This window comes from Oryzias melastigma, linkage group LG11, assembly GCF_002922805.2.
Source record: "Oryzias melastigma strain HK-1 linkage group LG11, ASM292280v2, whole genome shotgun sequence".
NCBI lineage: Eukaryota > Metazoa > Chordata > Actinopteri > Beloniformes > Adrianichthyidae > Oryzias > Oryzias melastigma.
Genome location: NC_050522.1, coordinates 2,002,503 through 2,025,834, shown reverse-complemented (window position 1 = coordinate 2,025,834; position 23,332 = coordinate 2,002,503). Strand labels below are relative to the sequence as shown.

Here is a 23,332-nt window from a genome sequence, read left to right as displayed (position 1 = left end):
GATGGTTTTGGCAAAAGTTTGAAGTCAACAAAACTGATACAGAGCGGCAGAGATGCTAGACCGCAGAGATGCTAGACCGCAGAGATGCTAGACCGCAGAGATGCTAGACCGCAGAGATGCTAGACCGCAGAGACCGGACCGCTGAGGCTGGACAGCAGAGACCGGACCGCTGAGGCAATACAGAGGCCAAATAAAACGAATATTCATGAAGTATGGGAAAGTTCTGTTGTGTTTTTCTATTTCTAAAAAGCATCCAGGCGTCTGTAACTTCTCTGGTTGTGATGTGGATTTTAAATGTCAAATGCCAAGAAGAAGCTGAATGTCGTCTGATTTTGTCTTTAGTCTAAATTGGTCTTGCTTAGAGTTATTTACAGACTGATTAGTGAGTATGGAGATGTGTGAAAGCTGATATCTCAAGTCCAAACATACAGACTAAAGAAACTGTTTACTGCATAGCTGACTGTACCCAGCCAGCAAGGCCTAGTGGGCCCCGTATAGTTTAAAATTGGGCAGAGAATGTGGGCCCCAATTGGGTTTGTCCGCAGTTTCCGTGGTGGCCCCACCTGTGTTTGCCCACATTGGCTTAGGTGGCTATGCTAGCCAGTCGCCCGGTGGACAGCGTAGTGAGTTCCGCTGCCCAGGGTCCGGTAAAGCAAGCAAGTGCTGCCGCCCAGGAGTCAGCAGAGCTAGTCGCTGTCCAGGCCTCCAGTCCCTATGCTTCGCTGCCTAGGGACTGGATTGATTGGTGGAAAGGTTTCACCACAACAGCAAGCGTCCGACCAGCGCTTTTACAGACTCAAGATCCAAACCAAAAGTTTTGTCCTCTTTTCCGCTGCATTCTTCTTTGCTCCCTGCAATCTTCTTGCAAAGAATGATACATTCCTTACATACAGTATTCCTCCTTATTCACAGGGGTTGGGGATCGGAGACACGCCGAATCCACCAATACTCGCGTTTCCATCTCTCCTGATCTCCTGAAGAATGTCCATTACCGATCCATACTCATCAAAAACACTTCTGATCTGCTTTGTAAAACACTTATTGAAGAACTTTATAGTATTGATCAACACAAAGAGTTTCTTTTTTCTTTTTAGTTCAGAAAAATAGATTGTTCTGCAGCGCAGAACAATCCAGAATACCTGATCCTGATTATAATTATCTTCTGCTGTTATCTTTTTCATTTTCCGCCCAATTCTGAGTCAGCTGATGCAGCTTCTCTTTCGCTGTAGTCTCACTGTTTAAACGTCTCTTTCTACTCACTGTTTCATCATCAAATACAGTTTTGCTAAACGTACTCTGGATGCTGGATTGGAGCGTTTGTGGGACTGGGTGGAACTGAAGCTCCTCGCAGTCACTGTAATGCAGGTGGGACTGGGACCACAGTCTATTTATTGCTGCTGAAACTGGGAGACATGGAGGAGATTTGGAAAAGACGTTTTTCTTGAATCCTCATTTGAAGCATCTGTCCTCTCAGCTCAACATTCAGACTAAATAATAAAAAAAAACGCGAGACACAAACAACATGGTGGTCATTTCTCCAGCTTGAACGAGGAAGAATGTGCTATGAATTGTGTCACTGACGATGCTTTATAATCCGACATGCGTAAAGAGAACATGGTGAACATCAACATCGTGTTTCTGCGATGAACGAGAACTCATTATTCCACACATTCATTTATGCTATCCAGAAAATGGCATGCATGTGAACACAGTCATTGAAGGCAGTGATGAACGTCAGACCCATTTGTTTTTGCCTTCATGCATGACAGCTGCTTCCAACTGGCCCCATTTGGAAGGAAGCTGGTGTGTTTTTTCCACTGAGTTTTCATCTGATGGAGAACAGAAACATTTCTTCCTCTGGGATGATTTGCTTTGTTTGAATGATGACCACCAGTCATTATACTGTTCATTCCTCACAATAAAGAACCCCAAAATGGTATTTTAATCCATTCACACATTTCTGAGTAATCCTCTAAAAACCTGCGCTCTCAGCAGCAGCCCCTCCCATACCCATAAAAACGAGCGGGTCCTCACGATCTGATGTCACAGAGTGAGACCGCCCCTTTCAGGAAGAGTCTGTTCTGATAGCTCCGCCCCCAGTCTAACACCAACACCCAATTTCTCCACAGAGCTAGTGGTGATCAGCAAAAAAAACGTTCATTTTAGATGCAGAATATATCTTCCAGCTGTGTCCTCTCTTCAATAAATTCCAGCTCAAACAGGTGTTTGTGGGGCACAGTCGTGCCGACGTTGAGGGTATTTGTGTTGTGAACCAGTGTAGCAATGGCCGGGCCTACTGAAGGCAGAAATAAAACTGATGTTTATTTTCATGGGGGAAATAAAGAGAGAATGGCTCGAGGATGATGTCATGAAATGGGCGGCACCCACACACAGCAGCAGGCGGAGCCTCAGGAATTGAGTTGTTCTACTTCCAGGTAAGAAAAAAACTCACGAAAATAACTAATATTTCACAAATAACTTGTTTTTTAGTGTTCCAAAGGTAATATATGATCATAAATATCAGGGGTGTCAAACTCAGTCACACAAGGAGCCAAAATCCAAAACACACCTTAGGTCGAACAGGATAAACATTTATTGAACACTCTGAAACTACATTGTTAAAACTTTAAAACTGTAACTTTTTAACATAATTGTGAATAATAAAAAGGAAGGAATAATATTCATGAATAAATAAACTTAAACCTTAAAAGATGTATTATTTTACTCTCCATAAAAATATATTTTGTCAAAATTATACAAGTTAGAAATAAGAACAAGATAGCATCGGGTCATTAATAACAATAAAATAAAATCACCTGGAGGGCCGGATAGAATTACTCGGAGGGCCGGATCCGGCCCCCGGGGCCGTGACTTTGACATGTGATATATATGGTATAGATATAGTTCCTAAAGAAAAGTTGAGAAATTTATGGTATGGCGCCTTTAAAAAGTGTGAACACAGCTGGAGCACACGGAGAAACTACTCATGGATGGAACTAGTTTTGAAAAGGGAGGGAGGGGGTGAAGGTGCAGGACTGAAACATGACAAAAATGGACTTAAAACTTGTGTAGTGACTCTTGAACACGGGAGTTTTGAAGGCAGAAGCCCAAAACGCGCATTCATACAGACCTCTCGTTCAAAGTGGTTGACTGAAAGTGAATTTTGGAGCTCGGTGTGAACGAAGATTTCACCAGCTCTGTCACACCCACGGCTGAGAGGAGAAACATGAATCCACTGACAAATGAAGAGCTTTGTCTTCCCCCCTTCTCTCTTCTGAGCAGAACACCCAGACAGACTCCTCCAGCTGGAAGAGAGACCCATCTCTAACCAGGAGATTTCCAGAGAGAGCTTTGAGGACGTGGATGTCCCACAGACACTCACTGACAGGAGCATGAGGATCAAACCTGAACTCAGAGAAAGCTTCAGAAAAATCTAAGGTGACCCCAAACACACACAATTTATTCTAAAAATATATGAGAGTAGCTCTTTTTTGAGCTCTTCAAATATAAAAAGTTTTGAAGATCCTAATAATAATAACTAAATAATAACTAATAATAACTAAAGTCTATTGATGGCAATCTTTCATCTTGGACCTCCACTTTGTTTCATCTCTCTGCTCGGCCTCCTTTCATGCCGTCCCTGAGGACCTCCACATCCGAGGAAGATAACATCTCATCAGATCAATATTATTTCTTCACGTATGATCACAAGCAAACATGCACTTGTGCAGACACGTGCAGTGTCCACCATGTCTGCGTGTGCTGGAGACAAGGATGCAGAGTTTGATCTTATCGAGAATTTGCAACCCGAGCAAAGAAGAGAATAGAGGAACACCCATATAAATAATAGCCCCACTAACAGCAGCATTAAGTTCTCAGATCAATCGGATATGGCTTCTAAATAGGCCTGTGGAGATGCTGGGGGGAGAAATTAGGATGGAGAGAATAGGAGGGAAAGTGAGAGGGAGGAAGAAACTCATGGAGAAAGCGAGACATCCAGCCTGGCCATTATAAATCATATCCGCTGTTGGCGCCGGCCACGTCTCCTAGCAACCAGACAGACCCTCCACCTCTTCTCCATCCCCTGCTCCATCTTCCACTTACAGCCTGGTCACTCTTATTACCCATACTGCACTAGGAGAAGCCACAAAAAAGACAAACTCCTGATGGGAGTTTTATCTGAACCTCGAGCTCCAGGAGATGATGGAATCAGGAGATGCAGAGTCTTCCTCTGAATCCATGATGACGCTGAGCTTCAGAATGATGACACATCATGTAGATCACGAGTGTCAAACTATCGTACAAAGAGCCAAACTCCAAAACACACCTTAGGTCACGGGCCGAACAGGATAAACATTTATTAGACACTAAAACTACATTTTTAAAACTTTAAAACCGTAACTTTTAACATAATTATGAACTAGATATATAGCATTACCTGTGATAATGCTAGTGTGAATGCTGTAAGCTGAATTTAGCTGCTGAAGATGTTGAAATTGATAACTAAAAATGCTTAAGCTGGTAGCTAAAATCACTGAAGCTGATAGCTGCAAATGTTGAAGCTGAAGCCAACTAAAATATTAACTAAATACCAAATTAGCCTAAAAAACACTTAGGTTAGCCAAAACAGCTAGCATGTAGCTGAAAAAATAGCTAAGCTTCAAAATAGCCTAAAAACTGAAAAAAGCCTCAATTAGCCAAAACAGCTAGCATGTAGCTGGAATGTTAGCTAAATCCAGATCCGGCCCCGGGGCCTTGACTTTGACACGTGATATAGAACATCCAAACATCTTCATGCTGAAGACTCTGTGGGAGACATGGGACAAATCTCTATCATGTTTCTGTGAATATCAGGTTATAAATGTGTTTCTGTCACAATTATGTTATCATATAAATAATGTTTTTGGCTCCAAGCCCATGTTCATTTCGATGATTGTACCTGGGAGAGGCTGATGTGCTGAGCTGGAAAAAGTCGGACAAAAGGCTTCTGGCAACTCTTTTGGTTTCTGGTAAAAAAGCAATCTCAAGGAAATGGCTAAAAGTGGAACCTTCTTCAGTGGAAGAATGGATCAATAAAAACATGACATTTATGTCATGAAAAAACTCTCTTCTAGCCTGAATCTTTAAAGTCAACTTTTATGAACGATCTAACTTTACTTAAGACTTTATATTATTGGAGAAAATAATAAATTCTGTGATTTTTCTGTTTCTGTTGTTACTCTGGTAAGCCGCTGTTGTATTATAAAAGCTAAAAACATAAAAACAAAATAAAAAAGGTTGACAGTGAGGGTCACTGCTCTGGGACATGTGGAAATGGACATTTTTTATTCAGAGAATTAGATTTCTTCATTTCCAAAACTGGATTAAAAAAGGATCCATGTCATTGATTTTCCTTTTTTTCCCACCAACTTTAGTTTAGTTTAGATCTTTATTTATTTGAAAAACATTTTTAAACTAAATTTGATCTGAAATGAAATGTAAAAGATTGAAACCGTATTTGAATGAATATTATAAAAAGACTTCGATTTGTATTTTCTGCTGTAATCTCTAAGGAGAAATGATGATTTATTGAATTGTAAAAAATTCAATTTCCTTAAGAATCACATTAACAAAACATTAATGGAAGGGAAAACAGTACAAATTTGCTCTTCTTAAAATATAAAGATATGAATTTGTGTTGTTGTGAAGTTTATTTTTTGTGAGTACTGTATTAAAGTTTTTCATCTGCTCCCCCCCTCAGGTGTTACTAACCTTGGCGTGTTAAACCTTTTTTTTAGTTTTTCAATGCCAGATTTTCCTGACTTTACTCTTATTTTGAAATTGTTTTCAAGCTTTTATTTTGCTCTTTTTCGTGCTTTGCTTTTTCTTCATTCCAGTTCACAAAGCGGTTTCCTGAACCTGAAAAGCATCACAGACCTGTTTTTTTCAAAGGCTACAGGGACATAAGTTATTAATAGTTGTCTTTCTTATTTTTCTTTTCTTTCTTAAATAAATTCATATTTTTCTCTTTTTAAATTGTCCTCATCTTTGACTAAAATGCTTTTATGTTTTTTCTCAAATCTGTCATTTTTTTATCCCAATTCAAAGGCTATATTTTCATTTCCTAATATTTACCTGCTAACAGAAGGTAACTCTTCTTTAAACACCCTTTTGTATTTGGTGTGGATTTATTGAGAAAAATGCTGATTTATATAATAAATTATTGCACCTTCAAGTAATATTATTTTATGGCTCTTTTTGCTGAATCCGTTTGTTTGCATGAAGATGATTTTATCAGGAAAACCAGGAGCTTAGAACACCACAGAGCCCCCAAAACACTTTAAAATCACAATATCAAAATACATCAAAATAAATAAACACATATTTTTTTCCTTTTTTGTTTCCAGATTTGTGGTTTGCACGAACTTCCTGCCGCGGATGAATTAACACTGTAGAGGAGAGTTATCAGGCTTTTAAAATGAACTGTTAACAAGATTTTCTTTTCAGATTTTTAGTGAAAATGCTAAAAGGTTTTATCTGTAAGGGATTATATATTTTTTAAAACAAAAATGCACATCATAAATTAATATCTAGTAAAAAAAGACAAAACTGTGTACATTTTTTTAATTTCTTGTAGATTCACATGCTCATTGTGCTCTATAGAGCTGCTGACAGCTTTCTGCTCAATTCCAGATTAAGTGGTTATTCTAAAGCTTCTTTAAAATCCTCTCTTTAATGATTTGATTTTCACCGCAGTGCAAGGCTGGAATTTGGATGCAATGACGGCAAGCATTAGTCAGCATCTTTATCGTCTCCTTCAGCAGGAGAGACAAATGGAACGGAGAGCATATGCGGCACGCAGGATGCACGCCACCCCAGAAGACACTGAAGAACATTCCCCAGGCACGAGAAGCCGGATTACACAGACAATTGGGTAATTTACAGCAGATTTTAACGCTTTTGCTTGTTTGGGGAAATTTCTCTGGATTCTCTCAGGCCCGAAGAGACTGAATGGAGTCTTTGTTTCACACCACGGGTTCTTTACCCCCCTATGATATGTCTAACCTCTAGCTAGCAGGAGGAACGTTTAGCAGTGGGAACAAGAAGAAAGCTGTCTCAACCCATCGTCTTTGGAAAAAGCCTCGCTGTCCACAAATGTAAATAGTCAGCAGAGTGAGTGGACAGTGACACAGTGAGAATGATGATGCTGGCAGCAAAGGAAATCAAGCACTCAAGATCCAATTGGCCAACTCAGAGTCTGAGAGCCTGGAGAAGTGGCTGATATGAGTGGAAAATTGAATTTGAGGAGTAGGACACAAAAGAGCAGGACCTTGTGTGCTCTGTGGAGCACCACTACCCCACCTTGTGGAGCTCAGCAGGCATGATTTTCAACTGTGGAGGGGAAATGAGGCACGAATGGTTTTGTTTTGGGGTCAGAAACGAGGTCATGAACATGGTAATGGTGTGTTATAGGAGAAAATTTGGAAGTAGAAAACGATCTGATTAAAAATGAACTTAAAAAAACTAAAGACACTTCAAACTTGTGCTGCCACAAACGATTAATTTAATAGTGGACTAATCACTGATTATTTTTTCAGATTTGTCGACGTATCCAGTCATGCACAAACTGGATGTAAAGCACACATCATTAGCTTTAAACTAACCAAAATGAGATATACAGCATTACCTGTGATAATGCTAGTGTGAATGCTGTAAGATGAATTTGGCTGCTGAAAATGTTAGTGCTGATAGATGAAGATGCTGAAATTGATAGCTAAAAACGCTGAAGCTGATAGCTGGCTAAAATATCAGCTAAACTCTAAATTAACCCAGAAAACTGAAAAAAGCCTAAGTTAGCCAAAACAGTTAGCATGTAGCTGAAATATTAGCTAAACAAAAAAATAGCCAAAAAACAGAAAAGAAGTCCTGAATTAGCCAGAATGCAGCTGAAATATTAGCTAAACTCAAAATAGTCTAAAAAACAAAACAAAACAAAAAAAAATTAGTCAAAACATCTAGCATGCAGGTAAAATATTTGCTAAACTCCATGATAGCCTAAAAAAATTAGCCAAAACAGTTAGTATGCAGCTGAAATATTAGCTAAACTCCAAATTAGCCTAAAAAACAAAAACAAAATAAATAAATAAAGGCATAAATTACCCAAAACAGCTAGCATGCAGCTGAAATATTAGCTAAACTCCAAAATAGCCTAAAAACCTTAATACAGTCCAAAACAGTTTAAAACGCTATCATAATGACATTATAACTTTTATCTTTACTACACTCTGACTCCTTATAATACAAAGAAACGACTATTCGACTATTAAATTAGTCGTCGACTATTTTAATAGTCGATTAGTGGACTAATCGTGGCAGCTCTACACTTCTCCAAACCTGAAGGTTTTACCACAGAGTCCTGATTAGTGGAGGTTGTGAGACCCAGCAGACTGAAGCTCATGAACTACAGCGCTCACAGCTTTACTGTGAATACAACATCAACATCGGTTATTGTTTCAAACTGAAGATGCTGGAATGGATCCACACACCAGATGTAATAGATCCTGTTTGTAAATGCATCCTAACGCTGTTACATCCTGACAAATCGGTCGGCTGTCTTCCGCTTACCAAGGTCTCTAAAAGCCACAAATGACTCTTAAATGCCAGCTCAGCAACAGACAAACATTTCTGGGAGGAGACACCTGAGGTTTCTCAAGGAGAGCACGTCCATAAATCTGCAAGATCAACCTCCTGGTAAGATTGAATGAGAACGTGTAAAAGGTAAGCAGCACGACCAGCCTCCGCACCAGAGCGCTCCAGGATAACGGCTTATACCCACCTCTCATTTCATCTCTACCTTATCTGAAATTAAAACAGGAAAAACTAAGACATGCCGCAGCTTAGGCCAGCTGCTTTTCATGAGACTCTAAATTACTTTGAAGGAAAGGAAAAAATCTTCCCCTGAAGATACAGAAACACTGAATCCTAAACATCTTAATGGTTTAAAGTTAGTTTTTTTCTGATCACTTTTGTTTGTTTAAAGACCCACTCTGATGAAAATGGTGTTTTTAACATGTTCGTGCAGCATCTCTCTGATGATGGAGGACATTTAGAAAGAACATTCAGCTCAACCTGCATTTCTGAGTATGACTTTATTCAAATGGTTGTGAATGAATCATGAGCACACCAGAAAATGAGCCGCCATGGAGTTTCTTCCCATACTTCTTTGTTTGCTTTGTAAAACACCCGTTTCACCTTTTTAGGTTTTGCATTTGGTGCCACCTGGGTGAAAGGTTAGCTGCCCTCTGGAGAGGAGAGTTTTAGTTGTTTATTTATTTATTTATTTTTTTAAGTCAAAGTAAAAGAGCCGTATTTATGGTGAGTTCCTAGCTTCCTCACTACTCAGGTCATTAATCTGTTTAATGTCATATTTTCTGATTAGAATCACCTCCTTCAAATTCTACATCATTCAGTTTCACCATCTTTTGTATTCAAATCTTTGAAATCAAAACAAAATCATGTGTTTATAGAATAAGGTGCAAAAGAGAGTTTAGCCAGCTGTGAATCCCTGAACTAGAGTCGCTTTGGGTTCAACTGTCAACCCAAAATGCAGGAAACTGGGCTTGTTGGCAGAAACATAAACATTTAATACATAGACTAAAAACAGGACAAAAACCAATGGAGAAATACAAAGGGGAAAAGCCGATGACCTGACAATGTAGAACTGAAAACCAGACACTTTTAGAAACTTACACTCACTTTCAAATGATGTCCTTTAAAGTCTCCTGACTTCTTTTTATTTAAAAAAAACATTCCCAGTGGTGTTTTAATTATGTTTATGTAGTTTTTATCCAAAATTCCACAACCTAAATGTCTTAAAAAAACATTTTTCATGTCGATCTGAAGCTTCTGTTTCCAAAATCTCCTCTGAGGGGGCGTGGCTTTTGGAGCTGAGCTAACTAGCTCACCCCTGATCCCTTCCTATCTAATAATAGGTGTGTTTGAGGTCATGTAGGTGGACGCAGTGCTGAACAGATCGCCTGGATTGCAGTGCATGTTGGGTAGTTTTGACTCAGACGTCACCTGTCAATCATCATGAAAATATCGCGAGAAATAGGCGGGTGCAAAGCGCCTACTCAGGCAGGTGCAGCTGGAAATCTGCCGCTGCGCTGCCTGCAAGCTGGCTTAATGACTACAAAACAATGCATTGTGGGAAACGGGGTTCTGGTAGTTCTTGTACTTCGACGTGATTCTGATTAGAAATGACTGGCACTACATGAAGGAAATCGGAGTATTTTGTAACTCGTTCTGGAAAGTATTGAATCACAAAATTTCAAATTATCTGTGGTTGTATGTGTTATTGTTGCCCCTAAAACTTAAAATGGTAAATGGCGTATACTTGTATAGCGCTTTCTACCCTCCTTCGAGGGCCCAAAGCGCTTCACAGTCACAGACCCATTCACCCATTCACACATTCACACACTGGTGGTGGCTCCGCTGCTGAGCACTGGCGCCAACCTCCCACCAGAGGCAATTCGGGGTTCAGTGTCTTGCCCAAGGACACTTCGACACATGGGCGGGCAAGGCGGGAGTCGAACCCGCTCTCTTCCGATCAGGAGTCGACTGCCCTACCACTGCACCACGGTCGCCCGGTAAAGTTAACTTTCATTTCAATTTTATTAATTTCTCTGGGACAGTGCACATTAAATTAACCCAGCGGCTATCTTTCATCTGTTATCCAAGGACAGATTTTGAAAATTATTAATAAAAACATAATAGTAAAGTTCACACTAAGGAGGAGAGGGATATTAAAATTCAACCAAATGTTAAGGACAACCCCAAACTCCCTATTCTTGAACAGTCTCGCCGTTCACCTTCATCTCTGGCGCCTTTTCCCCGACCCCGCCTGAAGCTGCCTGATCCAGGCGAGGCGCAAGTCATCTCAAACACACCTAATGATAGCTCTGTGTCTCTCTAGCATAAATCTTCACCGCTGCTACATAAAAACATCCATCAATCTGGGTAATGTCCAGCCGTATGGTTCTGATCCGGATGTCAGCTGGACGAGGAAGTGAAGATCTTCATGGACAGAACTTCCTCCAAAATCCTGATTCTTTCTCCTTCCAGTTCACCAAAGACTCTTTTAGCTAATTCTCCAATGTTTATTGACTGTGATCAATACATTCAATCATTGGTTTCTCAGAGTTCTTGATAAAATAATCAAAGCTAACATCAAAATGCTCTTTCATTGATTTACAATCCTTTCCAACTGCGGTCAAATGAGCCGCCGTTCACATTTCCGTGGTCACATCAAGAAGCTCCGTGGAGTCTGGTGGAGATTTTCCAGCGTTCTCAGTCCTGCTACCGTAAGTATTGGATGAAACTCACACCAAAAATCCAGTGATGCTGATTTGACCACAGAAATGTGAACGGCGGCTCATTTGACTGCAGTCAATGTGAAGATACCATCTTCTCTTCTCCAGAACCTGAACTAGACACTAGGAACAGATGAGGGTTTAGTGCATGTGCAGCAGAGCTGTTGATGGAAAGAAGATCATTCATTCAAACAGAGTCTGTCCAAGACAGTTTGATTGATTTAAAAGGAGAAATACTCAGAAATGGAAAAACAAAATGATTTCTGATTACATTTGTTGTCTTTCGGGAGAGAAATGACACACAGACATGATAAAAACTCTAAAAACAGGATTTTCATTGGAGGGGACTTAAAAAAACATGTTTCCTGTCAAACCCTTCACCTCACTTCACATTGTGAGCATGGAAATAATTCTTACTTTATTAACAAGCATAGTTCTATTGAAGAAATAGTTCTGACGAACTTGGAGCAGACGTGCAGGAGTGACTGTACCTCTCAGCTGAACTGTGAAGGCCGTGGTGTCCTTCTGGAAAACCTCAGCGTCGGTTCCCTCCTCTGATGTCCAAAGTCTAAACCAAGAACCACAACAACATACGATGGTTTCAGAAATTAGATGACTCTCATTACATTCATAAACATTAAATAAAGAGAGCACAATCGGCGCAAAAATACCACAAATTGTTGATAGTGACATTCAAGTCCACTTCTTTTAAAAGAACTGAACCTGCAGTTTGTTCTGAGTAGAATCCTATGTGTTGATTTCTAAAATATTACATTTAAAGGAGCTTTGTTTCTAACTACATGCAAATATTAACTTTAAAACACATGTCAAAATCAAGGCCCGGGGGCCGGATCCGGCCCTCCAGGTAATTCTATCTGACCCTCCAGATCATTTTATTTTATTGTTATCAATGACCCGATGTTATCTTGAGCTAATTTCTAACTTGTATAATTTTGCCAAAATATATTTTTATGGAGAGTAAAATATTGAAAGTTATTTAAGGTTTAAGTTGATTTATTCTGAAATAATATTCCTGCCTTTTTATTATTCAGAATTATGTTAAAAATTTCCAGTTTTAAAGTTCTAGAAATGTTTCATTCTGCTAGATTTTTTGACTATTTTGGCATTAACTGAGATTTCTTAGGATATTTTGGAGTTAGCTAATATTTCTGCTACATGCTAGCTGTTTTGGATAATTTAGGATTCTTTTTTTATTTTTGTTTTTTTAGGCTGTTTTGGAGTTAGGCTAATATTTTGGCTAAGTTAGGCTTTTTCTGTTGTTTTTTTCCCCATTTTGGAGTTAAGTTAATATTCCAGCGACATACTAAACGTTTTGGCTGACCTTTTTATATATTTATTTTTAGCTTTTTTAGGCTACCTTGTCATTTAGCTATTTCTTTTAGCACGCTGTTGGCTTTAGCGTTCTCAGCTATAATGATTTTAGCTATCAATTTCAGCATCTTCAGTAGCCAAATCCAGTTTACTGAATTCACACTTGCATTGTCGGAGGTCATATATCTAGTCCATAATTATGTTAAAAGATTACGTTTTTAAAAAAATAAAAAATTAAGTTTCAGAGTGTTCAATAAACGCTTATCCTGTTCGGCCCGCGACCTAAGATGTGTTTTGGATTCTGACCCTGTCAGATTGAGTCTAACGCCTCGGATTTGGCTTCGTGGGAGAACATTCCCGTCATACCTGCTCAGCTGTCCACCTACCCTACTCCAGCAGTCAGCTGTTGTGCTGCGTTCAAATACACTCGGACGAATGATAAGTTTGCATAATTATTTAATTAAAAAGGATAGAGATTAAATATACTACCTCCAGAAAATAATCGCATTTTGCTTAAGACTTCATTAACTTCGTTTTTCTCGCGGGTGTTTCATTTCCGGGTCACATATTTCTGTTGTTGCTAAAATTTACGGAATGTTCTTGAACACTTCCAAGGAAAGAGTTCTTTCTCCAGCGGAGAGCTGTGGAACCAGCGACCATCATGCGGAGGATGTCGGAGGACATACAGCCCGCGGGGGATCGGAGGTTAGTCCGGCACGGCTTGTTTGTGTCGGAAAAGTCACTTTGTCTCGGGATGAACTTTGATTTCTCTGTTCGGTTTACTTTGAGCTATCTTAGCTAACATTTCCAAGCTAAACTTCAGTAAAAAGTTCCCCCCAAATCGATTACAAACTAAAATTCCGCTCTGCTCAGAGCTCGGGCTGATTGTGGAGTGTTGGATGTTAATCCAAACCAGCGCAGTTCATTTGTAGAACTTTAATGTTTTTAAGGAAAGCTGCTATTAGTTCCAAATCATCAGACTGTGTTTGTGTGTTTACATCTACGGCAAGCCGAATGGACTAAAGGGGGATTTAATGGTAGAAAAGAGGGTTTTTTAAAACCCGGAAAACCTGTGTGTTTCAACACAAACCAGTGTTTGTCCCAGTCCCAGGCTCCACATGAGATAATGTTTGGACTTTATGTGATTTTGGTGGAGGCTTTTCTGATAAACAACGGGGTCAAAGGTCTGTGTGCTCACAGCTCCTGGATATCCAGCTGGCTTCCCACGTGGTGCCCGACGTCCCCAGCTCAGCTGAGAAATGCAGAGGAGAAGATGCTCAAAAGTGAGTTGTTCAAGGCCCAATATGCATGTTTTAGTTCATGTATTTTTTATTATGAAAGAATGAAAACTCCCCCTGTCCTTCATCTGCAGCTGTCCAGCGGCCGTATTCCAGGCAGCATGTCCGGATCTCCAATGGGAATAATCTGTGGACAATCGCCTTCTCCACCCATCTCCTGCCCTCCTCGCCGCCACCACTCAACTGGCCCCCTGCTCAGTCCAGGACTCCCTTGGTCCTGCTTCATGGCTTCGGCGGCGGGCTGGCCCTTTGGGCCCAAAACCTGGATGCCTTCTCCAGCCGTGGACCAGTCTACGCCCTGGACCTGCTGGGCTTCGGCCGGAGCAGCCGCCCCCAGTTCAGCACAGACCCCGGAGAAGCTGAGGAGCAGTTTGTGACGTCGCTGGAGGAATGGAGGGAGAAGGTGGGCCTGGAGGAGATGATGCTGCTGGGACACAACCTGGGAGGATACCTGGCTGCAGCTTACACGCTCAAGTATCCCAACAGGTATGTTGGCCAGGTGAGGTCTGTGCTCTGCAGAGAGGGACCCCCCCAGGTCGTTTAAAGTCCCACTCCGGTCATCTTTGATCTACTTTCAGTGTTCATTTGATTATGCTGATCTGAGCCAAAATAAAAAAAAAAACAAAAAATAGTTTCTGCAGAGCAGGAAGAGTTCATTAGAAATTCCCTTCTGCGTTGTGGGCGGGGCTATTGGGATGAGAAACCCCACCCCTCCTTCTCCTCCCTGCTCAAAGCAGGGAAATGGAGTAAATACTGTAGCTGCCCAGTATGTTTACTGTGTGACTAATATCATTCTTTTCAAGAGGTATTTTTTTCTGCTCCTGATTCCCAACAATTTAAATACAGAAATGGTCAGAAACGCAATTTTAAGCATAATATTTTTTAAATATGTCCTCAATCACCAGAAAAATGCCACAAGAGCATGTTTAAAACACCAACAACACAAATGTCATCGGAGTGGGTCTTTAAGATTCTGCAGAATAAACCTTTGTGAATGAGAAATGACAGACGGACGATTATCTACTGCAGGGGTTTCAAACTCCATCACCCAAGGAGCCGGAATCCAATGCACACCTTTGGTCGAACAGGATAAACATTTATTGAACACTCTGAAACTACATTTTTAAAACTTTAAAACCATAACTTTTTAACATAGTTATGAACTACATATACAGCATTACCTGTGATAATGCTACTGTGAATGCTGTAAGCTGAATTTAGCTGCTGAAAATGCTAGTGCTGACAGCTGAAGATACTGAAATTGATAGTTAAAATCACTGAAGCTGATAGCTAGCTAAAATATTAGCTAAATGAGACATTAGCCTAAAAAACCTTAAAAAATGTAGGTTAGCCAAAATAGCTAGCATGTAGCGGAAATATTAGCTAAACTCCAAAATAACCTAAAAAAATTAGTAAATGCCAAAATAGTCAAAAAAATCTAGCAGAATGAAACATTTTTAAAACTTTAAAACTGTAACTTTTTAATATAATTATGAATAATAAAAAGGCAGGAATATAATTCCAGAATAAATCAACTTAAACCTTAAATAACTTTCAATATTTTACTCTTAATAAAAATATATTTTGTCAAAATGGTACAAGTTAGAAATGAGACCAAGATAACATCGGGTCATTGATAACAATAAAATAAAATGATCTGGAGGGCCGGATAGAATTACCTGGAGGGCCGGATCCGGCCCCCGGGCCCTGACTCTGACATGTGATCTTCTGTCTCCAGGGTGAAGCATTTGCTGCTGGTGGAGCCGTGGGGATTCCCAGCACGGCCAGAAAACCCCAACCACTACTCCATCCCGGTGTGGATCAGAGCGATGGGCGCCATCATGAGCCCCTTCAACCCTCTGGCTGGTCTGCGGCTGGCCGGTCCTCTGGGTCAGGATCACATCTTGAAGATCTTCTGCTGTTTTTAGTCTGCAAGGAACAAGGTTTAACCAAGAAATGAAATGTTTAGACCACCTTTTAGCTTTAATGTAAGGCACCTTTTGGTGAGATATTAACGTTTGTGTAGGTTTATTCCGTTGAAGTCGTACGTAGAAAACCATCAACTAGATTGGGTTTGTTTATCTTTGATTTTTGAGAAAAGTCCTTAAATCGTGGATAAACCCAATCTAGTTGATGCTTTGTTTTTACTTATGATAAGCTATTATTAAAATTAAAAACTGTTTTTCATTAAAAGCTATAACAATCCCCCCCGCTAGGTCCCATGTTGGTACAGACCATCAGGTCAGACTTCAAGCAGAAGTACTCGTCAGTGTTGGACGACAACACCGTCTCTGACTACATCTACCACCTGAACGCCCAGACTCCCAGGTGGGGAACATGTTATTATCCTCAAAGGTCAGACAGGTCCATGCTCCGTGCTTCACCTGTCTTTCTGCATCAGCGGAGAGACGGCCTTCAGGAACATGACCATCCCCTATGGCTGGGCAAAGAGGCCCATGCTGGAGCGGATCCACCAGGTCCAAGCCCACATCCCCATCTCCTTCATTTACGGGTCCCGGTCCAGCATCGACAGCAGGTCGGGATGTGCACTTAAGGAAACCCGGCCAGAGGTTGGGATCACGGTAGGGATGTTTGTTTGTTTTGGGGAGAAAGATTAGCATGTTCTCCAGTTTCACGGGTGCGTTTGTGCTTGCTAGGTGATCAGAGGAGCTGGTCACTACGTTTTTGCTGACCAGCCTGAAGACTTCAACCAAACAGTTCTTCAGATGCTCGCCAAGACGGAGGAAAAGCGAAGCTGAGAACCAATCTCAACTCACGAGCACAACAGTACGCCTCCTCATCATGCACTTTACTCCCATGAGCACCCGTCACTGACTGGGAACGCTGGGCTTGCTGTTCCACACTCCCTAGAACTTGGGTCCATGTTTCCTTTTTTTCTCTCTCTGTTCACGTCAAACATTTTGTAAATAAAAGGGAAATGTCAGATCTGCGTGGTGTGATTCAGTTTCTAGGAATGTTTTTGTCCGTTTCTCCCCGAGGAACGGCTGCTGTGGTCTTGGCACCGCCGCAGCATTCCTCTGATCAAGTAATGATGAATGTCATCAGGGCAAAGTGCTGCAGGACAGCTGCTCCCATCCAACAGCAGGTGGCAGCACAGGAACAGGAAGTCTTACTCCACAGTGGGGTAAAATCCCCCCCTCCCAACCGAAAGGTCTCAGTCACATGCATGTGGATGGAGTGACCCACTCCGGAGACTGGGGCAGGGATGCTCCGAGAGCGCTCTGCTTCCCGCTAAGTCACAGCTGTGCTGACAGAATCGGGTCAGAGATGGACTAAAAATAGGCCTCCTGTTTGAGGAGCTGCCGTTTGGTGAGTCTGCAGAAAGACACAAGCCAACCACAGATTGTGGCGGTTTTCCTTTGAACAGACAGATCTGTGGGGTGAAAGTCCTGCTGTGGAGCAGCGGTTTCAGGATGCACAAACCCTGCGAGGATGCCAGGCTCCAGTGCAGTCATGTGTGCTGCTGAATCCTCATGAAACGTAGGAGACCGTCAGTGCGAGAAGAACCACAACTAGAACATTTTAATGACCCAAAATCCACAGAGGAATGTGTAAACATATGTTTACCCTGTAGGCCAGCAGTTTGATTCCCTACAAGTTGAACATGTTTTGTGATTTTAAATATGAAGATCGTGTTTTAAAGCTGCTCAAGTTTTCCCTCTTCACACTCATGACTGATTTCTGGTAATAAAGTTCATCCTGAAGTCTATTTCTGGACCGCTGCTCGTGAGCAGCTGCAATGTTTTCATTTGTGTTTTTAGGTCATGAGACACTCGCTTTGTGGCAACACAAGGAAGTGTTGGTCTCTGAAGGAATCAGAATAAAAGATGCAAACTAAGGTCAAAAGCAGCGTCTGCAGCCTCCAGAGCCTCATGCAGCTCTTTTAGCCCTCTATAGATCTTTAGCTTTGAAGAAGAATCCTAATGATTTTAATAAATAATAGCTTTGTAGATTTGGTTAATCTCTTTTCATTTAATCATTCAATCATAAATGAAATAAATTAACAGCTCAGAAAACTGAGCAAAAATTATGTTAAAAGGTTAAACCTGCTCCTGTGAGAGAGGCTTAGTATTAGTAAAACACTTTTACTACACTTGTATGTAGATAATTAAAATACTGTTCCAATGTTGTCATGTTTGTATTTATTGGTAGAGGGAGAAAAGGGATGGTGGTGTGTCAAAGTCAATGACAGAAAATATCATGTTTGGTCTGGTTTTTTCTTGTGCTTTTAATGCAAGTAGATCTGCAGCACGAGGATCTTATTGGTGTGTTTTAGTTTGAAAGGATCTGCTGCTGTCAAAAGCAAGTTCAAATAGTTAAATATAGAAAATCTCAATGTTGTTGTAATTCAGCTGTAGAAAATATTTATGAGCTATATTTTCTAAATGAATAGCTTAATGGCACCAAAAACATGAAAAAAGTGCATTTTTCTGAGTGTCAAAGCTAACTTTGTAACTGTTGTTGGGTTTTTGTCAAGAAGAAAATATCCCAAATGGCTCCTTCAGAGTAAAAGGTTCCAAAGCCCTGGTCTAAAGGGTTGTTTGCTTTATGTGTGCCTCTAAAAACAGTCATTTCAGAAAAATGAAGCCTGCAGCATCATATAAACCTTTTTTTATGTGGCTTAAGAAAAAAAAACAGTTGTAGGAATGGTTTCTTTTCAGCAAAGATGGTCTAAGTCAGGGGCGTCAAACTCAATCGCACAACCCACCTTAGGTCGAACAGGATAAACATTTATTGAACACTCTAAAACTACATTTTTAAAACTTTAAAGCCATAACTTTTAAACATAATTACATAGATATATAGCATTACCTGTGATAATGCTAGTGTGAATGCTTTGACAGTTGAAGATGCTAGTGCTGATAGTTAAAATATTAGCTAAATGCATAATTAGCCGAAAAAAAAAGACTTAGGTTAGCCAAAACATCTACCATGTTGCTGAAATACTAGCTAAACACCAAAAATTGACACTAAGCCTAAATTAGCCAAAAGCGTGTAAATATTAACTCCAAAACAGGCTAAAAAAACTTAAAAAGAAAAGCCTAAATTAGCCAAAACAGCTAGAATTTAGCTGAAATTTTAGCCAAACTCCAAAATGGCCACAAAAAAAAATGTTTAGCTTCAGGTTGTAGACCCCGATTTAGATGTTAGAAGAAAAGCATCTGCTGCTGTGTTTCAGTCTAGAAAGTTACTCAGAACTCTTATTTTTTATTGAATCTAAAACAGTCAAGAGACTATTTTCTACTACTTTGACCGCTCTACCTCTGCTGTGGTGCATGCAGAACGGTCGATCTCTGATTGGAAGATTGCAGGTTTGGTTCCCTCTTTTCTCGCCCGTACGTCGACACTGAACCCATTGCCCCTGGTGGAGGGTTGGTGCCTGTTTTCGGCAGTGGAGCCACCATCAGTGAGAGACTGTGTCTATGGGTGAATGGGTCTGTAAAGCACTTTTGGCTTTTTAAGAACGTAGTGAAGTGCTATAGGTATACACCATTTACCATTTTCTAACATGTAGTTTTAGGAAAAGAATCTAAGAGCTTCTTAAACTCTTCAAGCTCAAACTCTTCGCTGTTGTTCTGGGTTGACTGAACTTCAGAGGAAACAACAAAAAACAATCACAGAAGTCCTTGAATCTCACTTCCCAGCATGGTGGTGGGGGAGCCATGATTTTCAGAACCCACTGACAGCCTTTCACAGACATTCGGCTGCTGGAGTAAACCCAGCAACTGTTGGGCATATGTGGGGCTCACCTGAACAGGTCACCAGTCTGAGGCCGGCCACACACTCGCAGTCACATGGACACATTTTTGTCAATTTAAAGACATCACTTAACCTGAGAAGCATGTTTTGGGAGGAACCAGAGAAAACCCACACTTGAACAGGGAGAGCAAACGCCACACAGAAAAAAACCCTGCCTGGATTTAAATCTCACTCTGAGGGGAGAGTGCTAACCAGTATTCCAGCATGCTATCCTGGTCCGGGCAATAGCATAATATTTCACATTTGGGTCATCTGTAAACCTGAATGTTTGAGGAGCAAACAGGAGGACAAAGATCTGCTGCAGAGCTGCAGGAGGACCCAACTGAAATGCATGAATGCTGATCACACATGGAACAGGCTGGGGGTGTCAAACTCAATCACACAGGGGGGCAACATCCTAAACCCACCTTAGGTCGAACAGGATAAACATTTAATGAACACTCTAAAACTACATTTTTAAACTTTAAAACTGTAGCTTTTAACATAATTATGAACTAGATATATATCATTACCTGCAATAATGCTAGTGTGAATGCTGTAAGCTGAATTTAGCTGCTGAAGATGCTGAAATTGACAGTGTCAGGGAAATTCACCTCGACCCAGAGAGAAAAAGAACTCAGTAAAATGACCAAACCAACAAGCAAAGTTACTTGTGCATAAGGAAGGAACAAGTATGATGGGAAGATTGTGCCATCATCCTTTTCCTCCAAGAACTGATCCTTGCCTCGCTTCTTTTATTGGAAAGCACAAGTGGGAGGTTAGAACATTCAAACAAAGAAGCACAGTCAAACAGTTGATCGGAGGTGTCATGTAAGGAACCATTTGGGAATGTTTACATTCAATCAGCATCCTGCCCTCCTGCTGGGGACAGTGTACCGTAAACCTTTCATCCTGGCTCTGGAAAGGAAGCAGGACAGGACACTTAGCATCTGTAAGCTACAGTTTGGGTTAACATTTTAAAATACATTTCAACAGTGATAAGAATAAAACAATTTCTCTCACAGATAGCTAAAATCATTGAAGCTGATAACCAGCTAAAATATTAGCTAAATGTCTAATAAGCCTAAAAACTTAAAAAATAACGTAGGTTAGCAAAAACAGCTAGCATGTAGCTGAAATATTAGCTAAACTCCAAAATAGTCTAAAAACTCTTAGTAAATGACTTAGAGACACGTGGCTATATTTGTTAGTTAAAAAAGTAATCAGATTAGTAAGGAAACAATTGAATCATATTTTCTGGATCTCTTAAAATGCTGTGGCAGAACCACAACAGAGGTTTGTATAACTTATTCAAGCGGCTCCGTCCACTTTCAACTTAATGTTTGTTTCGTACAAATCAGTGAATAATTAAAGACTTATGTATTTAATCATCAGAGTTTGTGTAGAATAATAAAATCAGAATTCCTGTTGATAATAAATGGTTTGATTTGCAGGGGGGAGTTGGAGCTTCTCCACTGCATTCATGACGTTGGCTGGAACCTGAAGAAGAGCTGCATGTGACAGCAGGATGCTGACAGCACTAACTGCGCTGAAAGTGGTAAACTAATTGATGTAATGTACGCAGGAAGTGAGTTATTTTTGTTCTCAGCATGTCTTTTCCAGTGGAGCTGTTCCTTCTGCCCATCTTAGGCATTACTGAAACATCATCACAACCCACCCCAACGGTTTCCTGGCAACAGGGTAGCCACGGAGACCGACTCTTTTGGATTGCCAGGCTGCAGGAAGTGATGCTGCAGTGAGATGGGGTAATTATTGGTTGTTTTCTTGAAGATGTTGGCTGGCTGAACATCCAGAGGACGTTCTCTGTGTTGAGACAGAGCGAGCCTCTATTTGTCAGCTTGTTCATCACACTTCCATCCGTCGCCCACGCAGTTATGGCCTGGAGATCATTTAAATATGGAACAGAAAACAAGTTAGGGAGTTGAAAGGAGCGTACCCGCTGGGTTTGGGTGGACTAGAAAGCCAGCAGGATGGAAATAGCAGAAAAAGTCTTCTGCTCTGCAGCTCGTCTGGTCTCTGTCATCTCCTTCCTGTTTCCACCTTCCTGCACAGCTTGGAAGACACGTTTCTATATGAAATCCAACCCAGTAAACCACACTTTTCCTCTGTGTAAGTGAGCTTTATGCTGATCAGAAACCAGCATCTTCCAGAGGACAAAGCAGGTGAGATACAACCTGAGCTGTTCCTGTTTGGATACGAGTGACTGATGGTATTTCAGACGTGGAGACGCATTTTTGCACCCAAAGCAACAACTAATCGGCATCATAAAATCCAACTGCTGCTAAATGAACGGGAGACCTTCCTTCCTATCTACCTTTGTGGAAGGTTATTTTCCCATCAGACCACAGATGTGAGGAATTCAGTCCTTCTTATTACAGGAAGCCCAAAATGTTCGTGGTTATTATGCAGCGAGAGCACTTCAGAGCACCTCGCAGCTCTCAAATTACACTGAAAGTGACAGAGTGCAACGATTGCAGCAGACACTTTCTGACTGAAAGCACCAGAAAAAGCAGCCAAACGGCGCTGGAGCCTGCCCAGCTGCTGGCTTTATTCTCCACAGACTCAGCACAGGAAAAGATGATAATGTGATGACTTCACTTCATCTCACTTGAGGAATGAAAAGGACCTGAAGAAAGAGGAGTCTATTACATGAAGGAGCACATCTGATGCAGAAAGTCTTAGTGAATCATGAAATCTTGTGATTTCTCTCAGTTGTTTGCACTAATGACCCCATGAAGCTAAATTTGGCCTTAAACGCCTCATCGTCACTAAGCCATCAGATACACCTTCACATGTTTGATGCCAAGTATTCACTGGTTAAGATTAAGAGATCCCTCCTGTTTCATTTCTCCATTTCTTTTCCTGTCAGCCGGTCTGCCTTGCTTGTCCTCTCTGGAAGACCTTGACTTCTCATTGTCGAACATGAACAAACGCAAAAAAAACCCCAACAAATAAACCAGCAGCAGTTGAAGCCAGTGTACACAGAACACTGCAGCTTTTCAGTGTTGATAGGAAAAAGCCTCCTCAGATGCTCAAACAACATCTGTGGACGTCTTTGTGTGGATTTTCTCCCTGAGACCTTTTCTGGTAAACCATCAGTGTCAGGACCTTTGTAGTTCAGCTGGGATCTGGGCTCCAGGTTTGGTTTAAGGCTAAAATCTGGATCAATGACTCCTCCCCCTTGCCGTTCCGAACAGGAAGTACAGGAAGTGGCTCCAAGAAGCTAAAATCCCACGGTCTTCCATGGAGAAATAAACCATTATTATTCAGTCATTCTGTTATTCAGAATAACCATTCTGACACATTTGAACATCTTCTGGATAATCCTCATTTTCAGGATATTTTTCTTTAGTGCAAGTTGTTCAAGTTATAAAATGACCAATCAAATGCCTCAGTTTCAAGTGGTAGGGGTGTGGCCTTCCAACGAGTTCACTCCTGATTGGAGAAGGTGGTTCCCATAGAAACGTTTAGTCAGACCATAGACTGGACTGAGCAAGCCCCCCTCCTTCCGTGTTCCATATAGGAAGTACCACTGGGTTCCAAAAAGGCCAAAGTCCCATTGACTTCCAT

The 23,332-nt window shown here is 40.9% G+C and overlaps 2 protein-coding genes across 7 annotated transcripts in view; one reads left to right on the top strand and one right to left on the bottom strand.

Moving 5' to 3' along the window:
• LOC112136329 overlaps positions 1-13,118 on the bottom strand; it is a 26,874-nt gene extending 13,756 nt beyond the window's left edge. For 2 of the 6 annotated variants that reach the window (XR_002917333.2, XM_024257950.2), the window contains exons 1-2: positions 13,050-13,118; positions 11,843-11,919 (exon numbers count right to left, since the gene is read on the bottom strand). The gene's annotated coding sequence lies outside the window, so the exon portion shown is untranslated. Of the gene's footprint in view, positions 1-11,842; positions 11,920-12,989; positions 13,030-13,049 lie in introns of those variants that run through there. The other 4 variants (XR_002917331.2, XM_024257952.2, XR_002917332.2 and 1 more) reach the window with 3 other exon arrangements.
• Positions 13,119-13,233: 115 nt separating this feature from the next.
• LOC112136328 (abhydrolase domain containing 5, lysophosphatidic acid acyltransferase) lies at positions 13,234-16,925 on the top strand. Its single transcript, XM_024257948.2, has 7 exons — positions 13,234-13,388; positions 13,884-13,966; positions 14,056-14,467; positions 15,720-15,871; positions 16,198-16,309; positions 16,383-16,563; positions 16,639-16,925. Exons 1-7 carry the CDS (start codon positions 13,345-13,347, stop codon positions 16,738-16,740), a joined length of 1,086 nt encoding a protein of 361 aa, XP_024113716.1. The 5' UTR covers positions 13,234-13,344; the 3' UTR covers positions 16,741-16,925.
• The last annotated feature ends 6,407 nt before the right edge of the window (positions 16,926-23,332 follow it).